We start from the raw sequence: 19,401 nt of genomic DNA, 5'->3' as shown, positions 1-19,401 counted from the left end.
TCATGAGATAGGTTCAGATAGAAAACTTAATAGAAGCTAGTGAATGTATGTCCATGCTCTTAATAGAAAACTTAATAGAAGATAGGTATCAAAGAAGATATAAAAGAGTTGTTGTATGTAACCCAAAATAAACTCTCAACTAGGACTGGTAATGAACTGAACAAACTCAAAAATAGTTTGAGACTCGATTCGATAATTAATTCGTTGAACTTGATTCATGAACCAAACGAGTCGAACCTGAGTTTAAAATTAAGTTCGTCAAACAAATGAGTTGAACTTGAGCCAAGTATAGTTCGATTCGACTCATTTGGTTCATGAGCCAGCTCGATATATATATATATATATATATATATATATATATATATATATATATATAATATTTATCAGTGTTTTTTGTTGCTATTTTATTAACAACTATAAAGTAAAAAAGAATTAAATCCAATAGAGAAAGAAATGGCCACTCGAGTCAAAGGAAAATAAAATGATAATGTATGATGGTAATGCCCACTTAAAAATGTTGACAGCAAAATAAGGTTATTCAAGAACCAGCAACTATTAAGCTTGCAGTTCACAAGTCCCACATCGAAAGTTTACATAAGGGTATTGAGAAACTTGTCTTATAAAATAACAGCACCTCCTTTTCATAATTACTACGGAATCTGTTCATATTGTAATCAATTAGTTAGTTTCTTAATTGATTTTTAGACCAATTGAAAGGTTTATGAGTTATTTTTTCTCATTTAAACCATAGTTTATTCAAGCTATGCTATTGAGCCGAACTGAACTGTTCGTGAACTTTAAACGAGTCGAACTCAAACTAAAAAAGAGTTCGTGTCGAACTCGACTTATAGATTCAACTCTACTCATTTCCAACCCTACTCTTAACAAACTTCACCGGCAGCGGCACCTCCTCTCTTGTAACAACTACTAAGGTAATTAGTCTATTCTTTAAGTATTTTGTATGATTTGGGATGATTGATTAATTTTTTATATATGAATTGGTTCATTGATTATTTATGCAATTCGATATGATATATTTGTGTTCAAAATTATTCGGGATTTTGCTGTGATTGCTGGTGGTGGTGGGTAGAGAAACGCGAATTGGTTCGTGGGAAGGAACCGGTTCTCGGTTCTTTTACGAATTGATACGCACCTCGATCTATCTTTTCTGGCAACAACCTGTGTTGCTGTGTCTTATGTGGTGGCTGCTTGCACAGTGGTTCAAAACCTCAGGAGAATTAGCCCAACCTTTTAGTTTATATATAACATAGTTACGGGATCCTCCCTTCAAAATAATAATAAATAAGGGATCCTGAGTAATCTTAATCTACCTTTTATTCTAGAAAAAAACAATAATACTAGTATAATTATAATAATAATTGAATAGTAGTTAAAATAACAGTTCAGTTATTCTTTACTAGTTTTCTTTTTTGTTTGTTGTTTATGCTATAGTGATTTGTTTATTCATTTATCCGAACCATTTATCGTAGTGAATTGTGAATTATGTGACTAAAATGTATAGACAATAATAATTTGAAAAACTATGTTAATTCAATGTATTGTACGTGTTGATGTTGGTGTCGCGACATGTATTCAACTAAGAATCGTGGCTTTTAGTCAACTAATGTAGACATGTTTAGTTAAGTTGTGTTTGTTTCAAAGTTTGTAATTTGATTTCTTCTCAACTTACTATAACTTCTCACTACCATACACCTTTATTTCCATATTAATTTTTTTCATTAAATAATGATTTCTAAAACATTGACGTGGCACGACGCGGTTAACGCTAAAATTGGCACTGCGTGGGAGCAGGCGCTATTTCGGTGGGATGGCCAGGCCACTAATAAATTTAGGGCAATGCTAACGAATGCTCTTAAGGTATTGTTTAAGCATCCAAAAGTAGTAAAAATTATGTAGTTATGACTTTTATGTGTTTGACTTGTATTTTCAAGACAAAATTCCTTTTTGTGGGTTCCTTAAACAATGCCCTTAAAACACTTTTTAGCAAAGACCCACAAATTTAATACTAAATATCATACTATTCAAAAAGAAATACTAAAATACCTTAAACTTTACTCAAAATTTCTTGAAGTATTCATAACATGAAATAGAAGGATAGCAAAAGAAAAAATCGCAAATACCAATTATATACAACTAGTACAAGTTATCGAGTTACTACTGATAAGTCCGCTTTCCCCTTCTGCCACGCGCCAACGTTGCCTGTCGCGGTGGTCCTGATTTTTCCGTTATGGCGGCCGGCGCGGCCTTTTTTGACAGTAGAGGTGGTAATTATGGTGTAAAGCTATTTAAAATGCCATTTGTTTTTCATTCATCAACACAAGTTTGATTTTTCTCATACTTAACATTAATTATTACCCAGTAAGCATTGATGGAAACCAATGAGACCCAACGGGTGAGGAAATATGAGCTACTCAAATTTTCCTTTTTATGGCAATTGGAACTTACTAATATTAGGAAGCAAGTGTGCCCCGACTTGGAATTGCAGTTAGGTGGCATGAAGATGATGGACTCTATGGTAAACTACTTCATGAAAAAGCTTATTGCAGAAGCAACAAAGCATGTTGATTCAAATTGTTTGGATGTAAGGGAGATTATGGCCGCAGTTTATCAAGTCTTTCCTGAAGAATTGGCCAAAAATGCTCACCAACGTGGTTTAGAAGCTGTTAATCAAACATTACCAAAGAGAGAAGGGAGGTAAAGTTGATAACCTAAATGACACCATTGTATGCTTTTATGTATTAGTTTAGCTTATGTGATGGTTAGTCAAACTATAAGAATATGTGTCTAAAGGAATAATGAGTATCTCGACCTTTTATCAAACTATTAGACCCTAGATTTTTTGTAGTTAGCAAATAAATAAACTTCTATTTTAATTTATAAAAGTTTTTACTTTTTTGAGAATTTCGTTTTTTCATAAAGTACATTGACAAGCTTATGAATAATACATTAAAACTTATTTATTTGCATAAAAAAAAATTCTACCTTGTCACAAGCTTATGGATAATACACAAAATCTTATTTGTTTGCATAATTTGTTTTGCATAAGCTTAAAAATAAGTCAATTCAAATGCAATCTTATATTAGCATGTTTCCAATAGTTTTCTATGGTTTTCTTCACAATCGTGAACTTAATTTTTACACACTTCAATTGTGATATGCAGAGGTAATGGGTGATGAAGAGGTCGTTGGAATCTTGGGAGTCAAGACAAATGTAAGATAAACGCATGTATATATGCTAGTTGACTTGGATTTGACTTGAGTTATTAGATAAATTATGTGGTGATGATGTTGTATCTTGGTGTGTTTATTGAGATTTGCTTTTTGTTTGAGTAATAATGTCATCTATTTTTATTTTTTTAATAAGAGTAGCATATTCGTTTATTGTTTGAGTTATACTGTGCTTTTCTTCTGCATTTCTTTTTAATAACTATTCATCGATATATTGATATCCAAGAGCATCTTTGGTGTAAGTTGGTTACTCAGAGGTTGAGGAATGTCAATGACTCTCTTTTCAACATTCTTTTTAACACTCATTCTCTTATTGAATGAAACCAACCGCTTTGAATGGAACCAATTTCTAAAGTATGAGCTCTGCCATGATTTAAGCCAATAAAAAATAAGTGTTAAGAGTGTGTTTGGGTGGAGGAATGTTTTGAGAGAATGTATTGTTTTGAGGAAATTCAAATATTTTGGGGTAAATTCCATTGTTTGGATAATAATTTCAAGCATTTTCAAAATGATAGAAATTTATGAAGTATTTTGTTCAAGTTTAAATTTAGAGAATTTCAAATGACACCTAAAAGCTAAGAAATTTCTTCATTGTTGTTATTTTTCATATTTTGCATTTTGGTCATCAAATTTTCCAAAAATTTCAAATTGACCCCAATAAATTGCAAATTGGTCCCTCAATTTTTTGAAATTTACATTTTGACCCCTAATTTCAATTTTCAAATTTGGCCTAAAAAAATTAATATTTATAAAAGTTGCCCAAAAATAATGACAATTAATTTTTTTTATTACTCCATCCAAACAAAAGTATTTAGAAATAAAAGTAATTTAATTGAATCATTTAAATTTCCTAAAATTCTAAATTCTTTAAAATTTCTCAATTACCTCATTCAAACATACTCTAAGAGTTCTAATTCGCTATGCAGTGGAGAAGTGGTGACATGGTAAGTGGGTTTGCTATTATGTAAAGCACGACAACTGTATAACACACGTTAATTATTTCACGCATTTGTGGCTGTAAAAGCTAGATGGCAATATTCCAGTTTGGAATTGTTGGTTTTTTTTGTTATCTTGTTAATAATTGTTCCATGTGGTGACAATTGATTTATTACAATTTGTGCCTGCTCTGCTCAAGTATTTCCTATTAAACTGATCGAATTGAAGATGGGTGATGTGTGTTCGACGGTAAAGGGTGTTTATTTGATAGCTTTGTGAAAAGGTTTATTTAAGACTTTGATCTTTGATACTATTCTGCAAAAATGGTGGCTACACCAGGACAGCAACCAGCACCACCATAAACAAACACCCTCTTGGGGGCGGCACCAAGTCACCAGTTCTATATTTTTTGTAAAGCCTGAACTCTCTAAAGTCTTAACTAGAGGGAGTTGACTCTCTAGTGAGTTATTGAAATTATTTTAACAAATAAAATTACAACAAAATGCTAAATCATAAATAAAAGATAAAAAAAAGGTTAATTAAGTAAATAGTCCTTATAAATATTCAGAATTTTATTTTTAGTCCCTACACAATAAAATCATACTTTTTAGTCCTATAAAAAATTTCATCAACATTTTTAGTCCCGATAAAATTTTTCCATCAGCATTTTTAGTCCCTGTAAAAATTTCCATCAAGATTTTTAGTCCCTAAAATGCTTAAGAAAAATGTCACAGGGACTAAAAAATGTAATTTTATTTTGTAAGGACTAAAAATAAAACTGTGAATATTTATAGGGACTAAAAACTTAATAAACCCTAAAAAAAATATAAGTGCAACAAAATACGACCTTACTTGAACAAGATCTATTTTATAAGATCGTACTATTGTGTCCTTGATTTCTAAAAAAAAAAATTAAAAATAAGTACAACAAAATATATAAAATTCAAAAGTAAATTAATCGAAATCAGTATTACACAAGAAAATACAATAAAAGAGTATATTCGTTAAAATGCTATAATACATAAGAGACAATAAAAAAATCTTCAAAATTGGGCACATAAAATTCAACACAAACTAAATTGAGGCTACCAAATGAGTACAACTTCTCCTCATATTCTTTCAAAACCTCAGCATCCTGTTGTCTATCAACGAATAAAGCAATTCGCTGTAGCATCATACAATTTTCCATAAAAAATGAGCAGTGATAAGTGTACCACCATAGGTGGCAATACCACCATATACCACCTTTGTGTGGCATAAATTAATAATAAAAAACACCCTTGTGTGGCATAATTAATAAAAAAAATTGGCATAATCCATGTCATACCAAAAAAAAAACTGTAAATTCTTTCTCTCTCTCATCTCCTCTTTCTCTCACCCTTATCTATTTTCTCTCGACGAGCCCATCTCCTCCACCATTCTCTTTGACGCCGTCGTCGTTACGTCTTGATGGATTTCTCGAAAGGTCGATCTCCTCCCACATCCTTGTCATCGTTGTCGATTTCTCCACGATTGGAATCCCTAGCTTGTTCTCTCGTTTTCTCCCTCTTTAATCTTCAACGCAGGTATATTCATCCATGTTCTTGTTGTTCAATTCACTCTTTCCATTTTGTGATTTTTGTTTGTTCTTATTTCTTGGTGTGATTCAATTTTCATGTTTTTCATACTTTTAATTTGAATTAAATTTAAACCTTTTTGTGAAAATTGTAAATCACAATTTGGTTAATTTAGAATACTGATATGGAATAAATTGATTTTTTTAGAACTATATATGCAATTTAGCTAAAATATTGAAGATGTGAAGTTAATGGTGGGTTAAATTTGATGTCGGTGTTTGCTTGCGTTTGATGGATAAAGTCTATCTAAATTGAGTTAGTCTCTTAGTATAAATTCATACTTTTCTATGGAGATTGAGTTAGTCTCTTAGTTAACTATGCAGGTGTAATGCAGATTAGATTTCACAATAAAATGATTCAATAAAATGTGTTTCTTGGTCTCTTAATTCAATTAGATTTATGTTGTGAGGTTGATACACTTATAGCTGACCAATTTTGAACCAGAAAAACTAATTGGTTACGCCTTTCAAAAATTGTGGTTGTATGGTTTAGTTATTTGGTTATATGTATTTTTATGTGAAAACAATATAATTTTTTTACCAATTTATCAACAAAATATCAAAAGTGACCACGTTCTTTGTTTCCTGGTCTCTTAATTGTACTAGATTTTTGTTGTGTGGTTGGTACACATCCAGGTGACCAATTTTGAACGCAGGAAAAACTATGGTTACGCCTTTGAAAATTTGTGGTTATATGGTTCAATTATTTGTTGTATGTGTTTATCCTATGCAGAGGCCATAATCAAGGAAGCTTGGAAGGAAGTTGGGTGAAATGGTTTTTGATGAAGACCACTTAAGATGTACTTTGAAGCATTGGCGCGCTGTTTCTATCGGTGCTTCACCCTTGAAGCATTCGTGTAGTTTGAATTGTTATGCAGCAGAATTTGTTATTTTGTGTTGATTGCTTGGTGTGTTAGCTCTGATATCATGAAGGAGATTTTTCTGTTATCTTGTTTCTTAGCCTTTATGTGCGTGAGCTTTTGAAATGCATATGGCTTATCATTTACTTGGTCAAATCATATCAATATTTGGAAAACATATGTAGGTATTTTGATTTTAGTTAGTTTCTATCAAATCCAAGGGTAGATAGCTTGTTAAGACTCATTATGCATGTAAGTTATTTTAAAGTAGATTTTAGTATCATAATGACTCATTATGTCTTTATATAAACATGGAAAACACATGATCATAGTGTGTTAATGTAAAGTGAGGTTGAATGATTTTTCAATTTTTTACAGGCCTCTTATAAACATTGGCTAAATACCTTTAAGTTGCAAGTTTTTTTAGTTTGTGATGCAGAACCATATCATATATTAGCTTATGAATCTTGTCTGATGAGCATGAGTGAAAGGTGAACTATTGTCCATCTTTGACAGACTTTTGAAAATCTAACCAAAATAAAGATAGACTTAAACACTTTTTTATCAAACTTGTTAACTAAACTCCTCTGCTCTGTTGTTGCGTGTGAGGTAAATTTATCCTGTAAAGAGAAACATGTATAAATGCAACCGTGTTGATAGTTTATTAATTCTTATATCATATTAACCTCCACAGGTTATTGAAGAGTTGAGCGCAACTAAAGAAGAGGTTGCAGATGAAGTTGTTAGGGAGGCGATAGAATGATCAGTGCATATATTAAATGGAAGCAAGATTCTTCTCACAGTCGGTTAGTTGCTAACAATCGGTAGTTGCTAATAAAGGGCTCAAGGCAAGGATTATAGTATTTGAATTGGAATGTAGAGAAATGAGGCAGTTGTTACCTCCATCCATAGATGAAGCTGCACATTCAGGTCGCATGGACGAAGATGTATTGAAAGAAGGAAATGGTGTGGAGACGTCTCAATGGAAGATATTGAAAGGGTTACTGAAAGAGAGGTAGCAAATGTTTCGTGTAATGAACATCTGCAAGCATCAACCTTGATCACTCGAATTAAAGATAAGCCAAGAAACTGTGTGGATAGTGGGTTTATGCGGACATGGTGGGTGAAAGGTGATATGAAGAAGAGGAAGAAAGATACTGAAGTTCCATGATGAAATGTTTAAGTAAATTATTTTTAAATGTTTTGAATTTCCTAAGACCCTGTCAAGGTGATAGTATTGGTGAAACATAATATGTTGTTAGCCAGTGATATGCTTTTTATGTAATATCCTTTTAATTGGTGTAACTACTATTAGTTTTCAAGAAAAACTTAATTTGTGCCATACAAACAGGGTATCATAAAACTTATGGCCCTCCTTGTTTCTTGGAGTCTAAATTGCATATTTGATCTCATCTGAGGTAAGCGCGCGTAAAGATGAACATTTTGAAAACCTGGATAAAATAATGGTGACGCCTCTTAAATATTGTGGTCACATTGTTCATTGTTTTGGTTATCAAAAATTTTAAGATGGAAAAACTTAGTTTTGTGCTATACAAACAGAGAATCGTAAAACTTATGGGCACTCCATATTTCTTGGAGTCTAAATTGAGTCTTTGATCTCATCTGAGGTTTGCGCATAAAGACGAAAACTTTGAAACCTCGATATAATAATGGTGACGCCTCTTAAAAATTGTGGTCACGTTGTTCATTGTTTTGGTTATCGAAAATTTTAAGATGGAAACCTGGATATATGGTAACTTTGGTAATCTGCTTTCATCGTGGGTGAAGGATGGATGCATAAAGAATATGATTTAAATTAGTGAGGTGTTTTGATATGATTGTAATGTAGAATTTTTTTGATGCTATTTTTTAATTAATTGAAACACCATATGTTGTTGGTTATTAACATTGTTGAACTATCCTGCAGTTTAATGAGTCACTCTGCATGTTATGTGTTCGATTCTCTTAAAACAAGATTATTTATACTTGGGAAAGGTAAACTAGTCAAATATATGGTTTGTGAGGTATTTATACTTGTGTGATCACTATTTTTTCAGAAATTAGAACTTGTCCGTCTTTAGGCGTGATAAACTCGCAGATTGTAAAAGAAGTTATTTATGGTTTGAAAGACTTTTAGTGCAATGATCAAATGAGATTTTGTGTTCGATTCACCTAAAATGAGATTATTTATACCTGGGAAAGTTAAACTAGCCAGATATATAGTCTGTGTAACCACATTTTTTAAGATGCGTGACCACTATTTTTCCAGAAATTAGAACTTGTCCGTCTTTAGGCATGATAAACTCGCAGATTGTAATAGAAGTTATTTATAGTTGAAAAGGCTTTTAGTGCAGTGATCAAATGAGATTGTGTCCGATTTGTCTAAAATGTGATTATTTATACATGAGAAAGTTAAACTAGCCAAATATATAGTTTGTGTAACCACATTTTTTACGATGCGTGACCACTATTTTTCCAGAAATTAGAACTTGTCCGTCTTTAGGCGTGATAAACTCGCAGATTGTAATAGAAGTTATTTATACTTGGAAAGGCTTTTAGTGAAGTGATCAAATGAGATTGTGTCCGATTTGTCTAAAATGGGATTATTTATACCTGAGAAAGTTAAACTAGCCCAATATATAGTCCGTGTAACCACATTTTTTAAGATGCGTGACCATTATTTTTTCAGAAATTAGAACTTGTCCGTCTTTAGGCGTGATAAACTCGCAGATTGTAATAGAAGTTATTTATAGTTGGAAAGACTTTTAGTGCAGTGATCAAATGAGATTATGTTCGATTCGTCTAAAATGGGATTATTTACACCTGAGAAAGTTAAACTAGCCAGATATATAGTCTGTGTAACCACATTTTTTAAGATGCGTGACCACTATTTTTCCAGAAATTAGAACTTGTCAATCTTTAGGCGTGATAAACTCGTAGATTGTAAAAGAAGTTCTTTATTGTTGGATAGGTTTTTAGTGCAGTGATCAAATTAGATTAGGTATGTTGGACCGTTAACATAAGTGATTAATGAATGCTAACCATGACTTATGTGAATTATTTTATATCCATGACTGTCTTTAGGAAAACTAACCATATTTCTGATCTAGTTAACCACTAAATATCAAAGGCGTAACCACAATTTCTTTCCCTAACCAATTTGTCTTTCTCATTATGAAGGTGAGAAAAAACACAATATTAACATATCCAATTATTCTTTATTTGTTCTTCCAAGACCAATTTAAGATTACAAATTTTGTCTATTGTCCTGTATACTTGAACAAATATTAGCAAATTTAATGCAGTGATTCAAAATATTTGGCACACAAGTCATATTTTTACGCCTTAGTTAAAATCAAGAAGCCAAATATATGGAACATTCATATACTTGTAAGTTGTAACAACACAAGTAACTTACAATTATTTAAGCAAATGATAAGATTACATCCTAACTGTTCCATCTGAAACCCCTCTAATAGAATCTGAATTCTGAGAAGGGAACAACACATTATCATAAAGAAGACCAGCAACAGCTGCACCAACCAAAAGACCAACCCAATAGACAGCTTGATTCCTGAATGTTCTAGCAATGGAAGCAGAACCAAAAGCACATGCATGGTTGATTCACCCACCAGAGAATGGACCTGCTGCTAACACACTTGCTCCTGCTATTAAACCAATTACAAGTGTTCCTGTTGAACTTACTTGATAACCAAATAAACAAACAATATAACCATAATTTGTCAAATGCGTAACCATTTATTTCCCTACATTCAAAATTGGTCGTCATTCTCATATCCGACCTAACAGCATAAAATATGCTGCCCTTAATAATTTGAAGTACATGGATGGTGATAACTTTGAATGTCTCACTCACAAATTGACTCGAATTGATTTTTTTTTTTTGCACATGTAACTTACAGATAACCAAATAAGCGAATAATATAACCATAATTTGTCAAAGACGTAACCATTTTTTCTCTGCATTTAAATAAATGAACAACATACCATAATTTGGCAATGTCGTAACAACAATTCTTTCATACGTTCAAAATTGGTTGTCTTTATGTGTTTCGACTTCACATTAGATATCAGAATGTCTTTAATAATCCAACCAGGAATTTGCACAGGTCTGTTCCGAATAATCCTTGCAAATTGAAAATATACAATTTTTTAGAAGATCTGGAGCAATACCTGCAAATTGAAAATATACAATTTTTTAGAAGATCTAAATTAGCATCAATTTTCAGAGATTAGATATTGCAAAGAAAAGAAGAAGTTTCATGGGGTAAAGGTTTAAAATAAAATTTGGTTTAGAATTTTCCCACTTACTATCAAAGAACCACTCCTTGCAATTTTCAGAGATTAGAATTTTCCAATTATGGTGGTGACCGGTGATGAAGGTGGTGGTGGTGGCGGTCGATGAGAAAGAGAGAGGAGGACCAACGGCCGACCATCAAATGGAGAGGTGGGGCGAAGGGCAAGCATGCGGCGGTGGCTGGTGGTGGTGGCGGGTGAGTGAGAGGCAGAGCGAGAAGGAGAAGAAAGGTAGATCTAAGAGAGAGAAGAGGGTGAGAAAGAGAAAGCTGTGTGAAATTTCCAAAATACCCATGCCACATAAGGGGTGTATATGGGGGTGTATGGAATTGGTATGTCCATCTATCTTTTTCCATAAAAAATTTAGCTAAAAACAGCTCATGCTGGACTCCATCAACTTCCAAATTCACATCCTCAAGAGATGCGAAACATTTTGGCACAACAGCAGAATTCAAACGCTCTTCCGCAAATTCATGTATTCCCTAATGATAAACCAACCATCAAACAAAAGTATAAATAAGACGCTAAAAGAGCAAAAAGAAAAGTGGATAAAAAACTAATTACCAACCTTGAGAGTTAGTATCTTAAGAACTGGTGATTTTTGAAGTAAAGCTAAGAGAACATCAACACTAACGAAGAAAACCTCTAAGTTCGTCAACATTGAAAATACACATAGTTGTGGTGGTGGTGGTGGTGCCAGATCCTGGGTAACACAGAAATTAATTCATATTGCAATAGAGGAATAAACTTAGATTATAGATTATAACAAACTTATGAAATACATGAAAGAAATTTGGGACAAGTATTTTATGAAGACATCAAATTACCGAGGTGTAACCCTTAGATAGTGCAAGTATTACACGACTCATGATCAATAACTTTAATCAAATGCATATTTTATAAAATATACCGCTAGATTGAATGTATATATCATATTGATAATCTCTGTAAATTTTTATATAAATTTAAAATTATGTTATATCATTAAGAGTTGAGACACATCAAGATAAACATTCTTTATTGAACAACGTAAATCTGTGTATGCCAACGGCATATTTCAGATTTATATAAAAAGTTTATAAAGATGATTTTGTTACACTAGTGTTAGCTGAGTTGTCTGTTGGACAAATACGTATTTGATTTTTGCAAATAGATAAAAGCAATATGCCAATATCAACATATTTATGTGTTATTACATAAAAAAAAAATATGTGTCTTACATTATTAACCCACAAATGACATAACTGATAACAAGAAGTTATAAATAAAATATTCAAGATTTAGCATCAGCAAAGATATCGTTTTTAAGAAAGCTAAATCATACACTTACCCCGAATACCTGAAATCTGATTTGCTTTGCATTACTGAATTGGCTAAGAAGGCCAAAAATTGAGTGATTTGGTGAATAAACTGGACCCTTTTCTATAGCGGTTGTAGCATAAGCATAATATGGGAACGGTATTATAATGCCTTGTGGTATACAATAACCTGCAAAAGTGAATTCTTGCAGATGCAAAGAACTTACAAAATTGATAGCAGAGTTGTCCTCTCCATACAACAAGCAACTGCCATTTTTAATGTTTATGCTTTGAAGTAGAGGCGCATGTACATAGACCGCTCCAGAATCAAGAAACCAAGAGCAGTTTATAGCCTCAAACTTTGTTAGGTGTGGGAACCTAAGGTCAATATGGTCGGGGGATATGGTTGAGTCGGTCTTAAATTTGATTTTACACAATTTGAGATGTTTTAGGTTTCCAAAATGAATATCAGGTTTTGAGGGAACTTTAATGCGGGAAATTGACTCAGGGTGTAATTCCAATTTTTCCAACAATAAGGTAATTTTGAAAAGAGAATTAGACGCAAATGTAGAGAAGGGAAGTTTAAAATGTGAATGGATTCGGAGATTTTTGAGTGTTCGGTCTAATAACATTATACCGAACCATGCATCAAGAAGGGATAGGTCGTATTGACCTGAGAGGGAAAGGGAAATTGTTTCCGTGCGAGTAAGAAGCAGTGCTCTGGTAACAAAACTTACAAAGTTGGAAGAAGGGGAAGAATCATGATGATCAAGTAAGGAGAGTTTGGTAAGGAAAGTCCAACGGTGTTTCCATTGTTTAGATAAGACACAAGTGCGAACGGCATCTTTGGTTGGGAGAAAAGAGATGATGTGAGTTATAAGTGATTCAGTTAACTTGTAGAATAAGTCGTCTTCACATGTTGATTTATTCTTACGATGCTTTTGGGCGGTGATAGTTAAACCAGACTCCATGTTTCCTTCCAAGCTTGATCTGAGAAAGAAAGACAAAAAAAAAATCAACATAACAAGTTTTCAGATATCAAGCAAGGTCTTTGTGCAAAAGATGCTATGGAGGAATCATGTGGAGCACAAATTATAAGTGTTGAATATGCAAAGACATATAGATGACGTCTAGAAGTCGTAGCTCAACTGGTAAATGCCGAAATTGCAAGGCCGGACGTCATGACCCAGGTTCGAACCCGGGACCTCACAGTTGTGTGTGAGTTTATTTTCAGTGGATTACCACTTCATCTAAGACCAAAAAAAAAAGACATATAGATGACAATACCTCTAATCTATATGTATGTCTTTTGAGAACTCGTTAGCAGTCAAAGTGTCATAATAATAAACTTTTTTTTAACCATCTTTACACATATCATATCAATGATATTAACTTCTCAATTCAGCTTCTGTTGTGAAGGAAATTTTAATAAGAGAGCTTTTCATTCTCTAGAAAATCATTCCAAGCACAGAACCTCATAATCAGGCATATTTTTAATGTTTTGGTTGTGGATGATCTAAAACAACTTTCTTCTAAAAGTTTGTTTGCTCAAAATATTTTCCAAAAACTTTTACGTCATTCACCCGAGCCTCTAGTTCAAATGGTAAGTTAAAATATATGACAGTTTCGACGAGGCGAAACCAATAGATATGCTGGTTTAAAACATATAGCTAGATAGATTAAAAATCAGATTTTGAAACTTTATCAAAAACGCTAACAAAACAATTATTACCTGCTGCTACTTCTGCAATTCTGGCCGCGGCGTGAGGATTCGAGATGTTGAAGAAAGTGATAGATCCAATTCCGAGAGAGATTTAGACAAGTTTTTGTAGAATTTAGATAGAGTAAATAGTCAATTTCCCCTTGAAATTGTAAGTTTCATCAATTATCCTCTGAAATTAACAAAACTTCAATTACCTCCCCTGAAATTTCACAACATTAGTCAATTTACCCCCTCCATCAAATTTTTCTGTCAGTGAACATGACATTTTGCAAATACCCGTCTGAAGTTTTGCACTTATGTGCAAAATGCCCCCAAACTTAAAAAATTATATTATTTTTTCTTAAAAACAAACAATTAATAGTTAAATATTAAAACTAACTATTAATTTTGGAATTTGGGAAAACTACATGCATATATACATCAAAATAGGCTCCAAAATGGGGAAAAATATGTATTTTTTAAAGTGACAATAATGGGATGATTTGTGGATTAATATTGGGGGTTGTGTAGTTTAAATGGTTTGAGCAAGTTGTTGAAGGAGTTGGAGGAGTTAAAAGACTAAGATGGTGAAGGAGAAAATATAAATTTAAATCTGACTATTAATTTGTTTATAAACATCTAAAAATAATAATTTATCTATTAGAAATAACCATTATTGTCACTTTAAAAATACACATTTTTCCCTATTTTGATGTATATATGTATGTAGTTTTTCCAAACTCCAAAATTAATAGTTAAATTTAATATTTAACTATTAATTGTTTGTTTTTAAGAAAAAAATAATATAAATTTTTAAGTTTGGGGGCATTTTGCACATAAGTGCAAAACTTCAGGGGGTATTTGCAAAACGTCATGTTCACTAACAGAAAAATTTGACGGAGAGGGTAAATTGACTAACGTTGTGAAATTTCAGAGGGGGTAATTGAAGTTTTGTTAATTTCAGAGGGGTAATTGATGAAACTTACAATTTCAGAAGAAAAATTGACTATTTACTCAATTTAGATATAAAAGAGAATAGGTAGGGGGGTTTTGAGAAGATGTTGGGATGACTTTTTTAATATTTCAATTATACTCACAAACAAATTTTTGGTATTGATTTTGTTTTTTTTAAATAAAAATTATAATGATGTTATTTTTTTTTTTAAGATTTTTTTGTTATATTATTAATAAAACTAATGCAATTTTTTTTTTTTACAATAAACTAATGCAAATTTGTTCGGATCTTGCTTGAGAATATGAAAAATAAAAAAATGGGTCTAAATGATGAAAATTTAGATTGAGGTGCGGAGTCCCATGAGAAGTCCCTTTTAAAGGAGTCTTGATCCTTGGTTTTTCTAATTTTTTTGGGAAGTTTCGAAGCAATCCAATCAAGTAGCCCGAAAATCAGATTTTTGACCAAGAACAACTAACAATGATGCAAAACAAAATGATGAGAGCTATGAAGATTAATATTGTCCATAAAATGGATATTCATGTTACAAACATGTTTAAAATTTGTGCTATACAATTCGGATTATATAAATTGAACTGTTTTTCCCTTGAAAATAAGTGTTTAGGGGTGTTCGGATTATATAATCTGGAAAAAAAAATCAAGGACCACACCTTATTTTTTGAAGTTTTCGGATTATAAAATCCGAATTGGTGAAGAACTCATTTTTTTTCACCCTATAACAAAGGAAAATCTCGGTTCGGATTTTAAAATCCAGGGCATTTTTGGAAAAATCACAGGGGCGAGTGAGAATGACATAGGATGGAAAAAGTAATAGTCTAAAATGGTGAGTAGAATGTTAGCAGCCTTGACAAACAGAAAGTAACCATACTTGGACTGAGAATTGCCAAAAGAAAGCAATGTAAATGGCAGCTTACGGTGGATGGTTTCAATGTCATTGTCTTGTTTAAGTCCATATAAAGACTTAAACATGTTGATAAACTGATTTTAGCTTGCTTAATTAAATAAGCTCTCCAAAATAGGTTAAGAACAAGGACTTAAATTAAACTTACAGAATAACTTATTGAAAGCGTTTTATTAAATTGTTTACCCAAACACACCTTCATTCTAAAAGGACCAAGTTCGTATACATAACTACTTTCAATAGAAATAGTACATGACATGAAAACTGGAGATAGCCCACATGCAAGATTCTAAGGTAAAACAGACATCAATGATCTTTACAAACAATCAGTCATGGTATGTATAACACATATACTAAAGCAGGATGCAACAGAAAATTTGAACAAAGTCGGATCCTTAAGTTGGTTAGACGAATGCTGGTCCTGCAGGGCTAGCGAAAAAAAATCTGCAATAACCATGGTTGTTTCTCTGACAGTATATAGGTAGATTCTTTCAAAATGTGTTTGAAGATACATTAAGCATGCTTGAACATCTTCATGCTGAGCCAATGGAAGTACACAGCAACCACAATTATAGGCAGAGTCAATGGCACTAAGAAGCAATAGTACCTATGAAATGAATACAATTCAGGTAAATAAGGAGGGTTCCTTCCTTTTACGGGAGAGGTACGAGTAATAGCAATGTTAATGTTGATGATGATAACATTTACAGAAGAAATAACAATAATAAAGTATAGTTCCTGAAATGATTTTCATTGCCATATCATTCATCACTTGTATAAAGTTTAATTTTCATTTCCCCATAGCCCAAACTCCAAAAGGGGAAGACTGCTGATAGCAGGCTATGTGAAAAAGCGGTTAACTAACACCAGTTACCAGCACAATGATGCCAATCACATAAATTAACGGTTTATTCAAATTCCTCTATGCTACATAGCGCTAGTATTAAATAGCATATCGTAGAACAATAATGATAAATTCAAATTCTACTATGCTTTAGCGCTGATTTAGCCGTTATTTGACAACATTGCACCAGCACTTGGCAAATTGCATCCCTAACATTGAAAGGTGGACTTATGTGTGGACTCCAAATGATAACTTCACTACACTCAATGTTGATAACTAAAGTCCCCTTTGTAATCACATATATGAGCCTATTCGAGACACTGAAATCCTTTTAAAGAGGTGATTGGGGATGTAAGAATTTAACTGACTTAGCTTGCTAGGGGTCGAAGTATATTTACAAATGAGACAACTTGAACCATTCACTTCATGGAATGGAAAGTTTCATAGCTGCTTATAGGCATAAGCATTAACAATCTACTATACAATAAGCAAAGCAAAAAAACAGGAAGAAATTACTTTCACCTTTTCTCATTTGTACAGTGTTGTCAATTGCGGAAAATAGTGGTCTGTTCAAATTCCACTATGTTATAGGGATATTGCTCCACTGTTCAACAACACATTGTCCTAAATAGTGTATCACATAATTTGTTCAAACTCTGCTACGCTAAAATGTTGCTATAACCGTTATTTGACAGCATTATTTCTTCAGCATTTTTCTCATTTGTACGACATAAACATAACAATCTAAGTATTTTCTCACTATTTGGTTAGGCTATACGGTTCAAACAACACCACAACATCCTATCATAAATCATATTGACTAACAAACCATTTAAATCCTTCTTCATAGTTTAGCTTATCCTCAAATAAAAAATAGTACTTTCATTTTTCTCCCTACCACCAAAGCTGTATAAAACAAAGAATCACCAAACAGACATATATTGCAATTTCAGAGTAAATCAACATTTAGGTTCTCGAAATTGTAACGATCAAGCAATTTAGTCCGTCAAATTTACGAAATAATAAATTATCCCTTACATTGAAGAAGGTCAATCAATTTAGACCTATGTATTGACTTAAATAATCTCTTGGTCCATCAAGACAAAAACAAAGAACATTTAAAATCTTGGTGTTAAATTTGACGAAACGACCAAACTTACTGACAATATTCAATTTAAGGTACTAAATTGCAATTTCATAAATTTGAGGAATAAAACCTTACAATTTCATACGTTCTCCCGAAAAATCTCACAAAACTTATATGAGTAAATAAACTCAAATAAGTCAATCCAAACAAGCCCTAAGTAGATAAATTCATAAGTTCTCAAAGATGACTTATGACAAATAGCTTATACAAAATCAATTTAACTTCATTGTATCTTTTACTATAGAAATAGCTTATATACATAATCTGCAAATAAGAAAGAATAGAATAGAAAAGTTGGTTACCAGTCATTTTGGAAGGAAGAGATGAAAGGGTTATTGGAAGGAGGAAGAAGCTTTGAAAAAAGAGCAAGAAAGAAGTAACCAACAAAGAGAAGTGATCCAATTGATACCAATAACCATCCCCATAATTTTGATGCCATTGGATTATTGGATCGGCTTAACACTGAAGCATGCATAAGGAACAGTGGAGAAAACCCAGATGTGAAAAAATGTCAGGAATTCGAAAAAGTTGTAAACTTTATCATGAATTTTCATTTCAATGGAACCTAGAGAGAGAGAGAGGAACAATTACTGACCTCAAACGCCGGTCTATGGCGGCTCTGCTACCTCGATGGGCTGAACTGGAGGTGGTGGGTAATACCGGTGCGGCGGCGATGGAAGTTAGGCCTAAAGGCACCTGCCTTTCCCGCTACAAATAAGAAATATGATGGTAGTGTCGAAATTTTTGATAGATTTTACTATGTGATAAGAGTTACAAATTGTAAGGACTCTTGAGAAAGATCAATAAAATGATTATCTAAATGAAAGTGATTAATTAATATAGACTAGTCTAATTTATTTGATTTTGTCTTGTTTGAACTCAAACATATAATAAAATAGATTATGTTTGAGTTTAAACAAATCAAACCAATTAAACTCGTCTCTATTAATTAAAATATTAATTTCATGTAATTAAAATTGGTTACTCGTTGCTCGAATCAAACGATTATATTTGATTATTATTTCTTTTGTTTCGTATTATATTTGTAGTGACCATTTACGAATTAGGTTGCCCATGTTTCGGCCAACCTATTATTTGATCCAATCAAACTCAATTGGTTTGAGTTAAGTAAAAAAATTATACTTGTAATATCAAATTTGAACCTACTCATCCTGATAAAACTAGTAGGTGTTGGTTAACAGGTCACTAAAAATAACGTTTTGAAAATTTTCAAAAAAAACATTACATCTTTAAGAAAATTTTAATGTTTGAGCAAAATTTTATTATTTAAAATTTTAACACTTAGATTCACTTCATTATAAAATAAAATAAAATAAAATAAAAACACTTAGATTTACTTAAAGTATTTCAATATTAAATAAAAAATAAAAATAAAAATAAAATGTATTTTTGAAGAAATAAATAAAATATAAACTTTATTATACACCATCAATATATATTTCTTCTGAAAAGATTTCTCAAAAAAAAAATCTTTTGAAAAATAAAAATAAAACGTTTTTTAAGGGAAAAAAAAGTTATATACCATCAATATTTTTTAT

At 32.1% G+C, this 19,401-nt stretch overlaps 2 protein-coding genes and 2 long non-coding RNA genes across 4 annotated transcripts; 2 read left to right on the top strand and 2 right to left on the bottom strand.

The window, feature by feature from the left end:
- Positions 1-2,146: 2,146 nt before the first annotated feature.
- On the top strand, positions 2,147-3,410 carry LOC112417051 (uncharacterized). The gene is made up of 2 exons (XM_024771776.2): positions 2,147-2,715; positions 3,183-3,410. The coding sequence occupies exons 1-2, from the start codon at positions 2,390-2,392 to the stop codon at positions 3,193-3,195; spliced, it is 339 nt and encodes a 112-aa protein (XP_024627544.1). The 5' UTR covers positions 2,147-2,389; the 3' UTR covers positions 3,196-3,410.
- A 2,068-nt stretch (positions 3,411-5,478) lies between these two features.
- LOC25500055 (uncharacterized) lies at positions 5,479-8,008 on the top strand. Its single transcript, XR_003007672.2, has 2 exons — positions 5,479-5,750; positions 6,534-8,008. It is a non-coding gene; the product is annotated as an uncharacterized lncRNA (long non-coding RNA).
- Positions 8,009-9,993: 1,985 nt separating this feature from the next.
- LOC25500052 (putative FBD-associated F-box protein At5g56690) lies at positions 9,994-14,136 on the bottom strand. The gene is made up of 5 exons (XM_024773647.2): positions 14,008-14,136; positions 12,317-13,265; positions 11,546-11,680; positions 10,993-11,459; positions 9,994-10,854 (listed from the first exon to the last, which is right to left on the bottom strand). The coding sequence occupies exons 2-4, from the start codon at positions 13,244-13,246 to the stop codon at positions 11,040-11,042; spliced, it is 1,485 nt and encodes a 494-aa protein (XP_024629415.2). The 5' UTR covers positions 13,247-13,265; positions 14,008-14,136; the 3' UTR covers positions 9,994-10,854; positions 10,993-11,039.
- Positions 14,137-16,007: 1,871 nt separating this feature from the next.
- Positions 16,008-18,633, bottom strand: LOC112417116 (uncharacterized). Its single transcript, XR_003007638.2, has 3 exons — positions 18,438-18,633; positions 18,145-18,304; positions 16,008-16,458 (listed from the first exon to the last, which is right to left on the bottom strand). It is a non-coding gene; the product is annotated as an uncharacterized lncRNA (long non-coding RNA).
- Positions 18,634-19,401: the final 768 nt, after the last annotated feature.

This window comes from Medicago truncatula, chromosome 8, assembly GCF_003473485.1.
Source record: "Medicago truncatula cultivar Jemalong A17 chromosome 8, MtrunA17r5.0-ANR, whole genome shotgun sequence".
Taxonomy (NCBI): Eukaryota; Viridiplantae; Streptophyta; class Magnoliopsida; order Fabales; family Fabaceae; genus Medicago; species Medicago truncatula.
The sequence above is the reverse complement of the archived record's forward strand: the minus strand, read 5'-3'. Positions and strand labels throughout refer to the sequence as shown.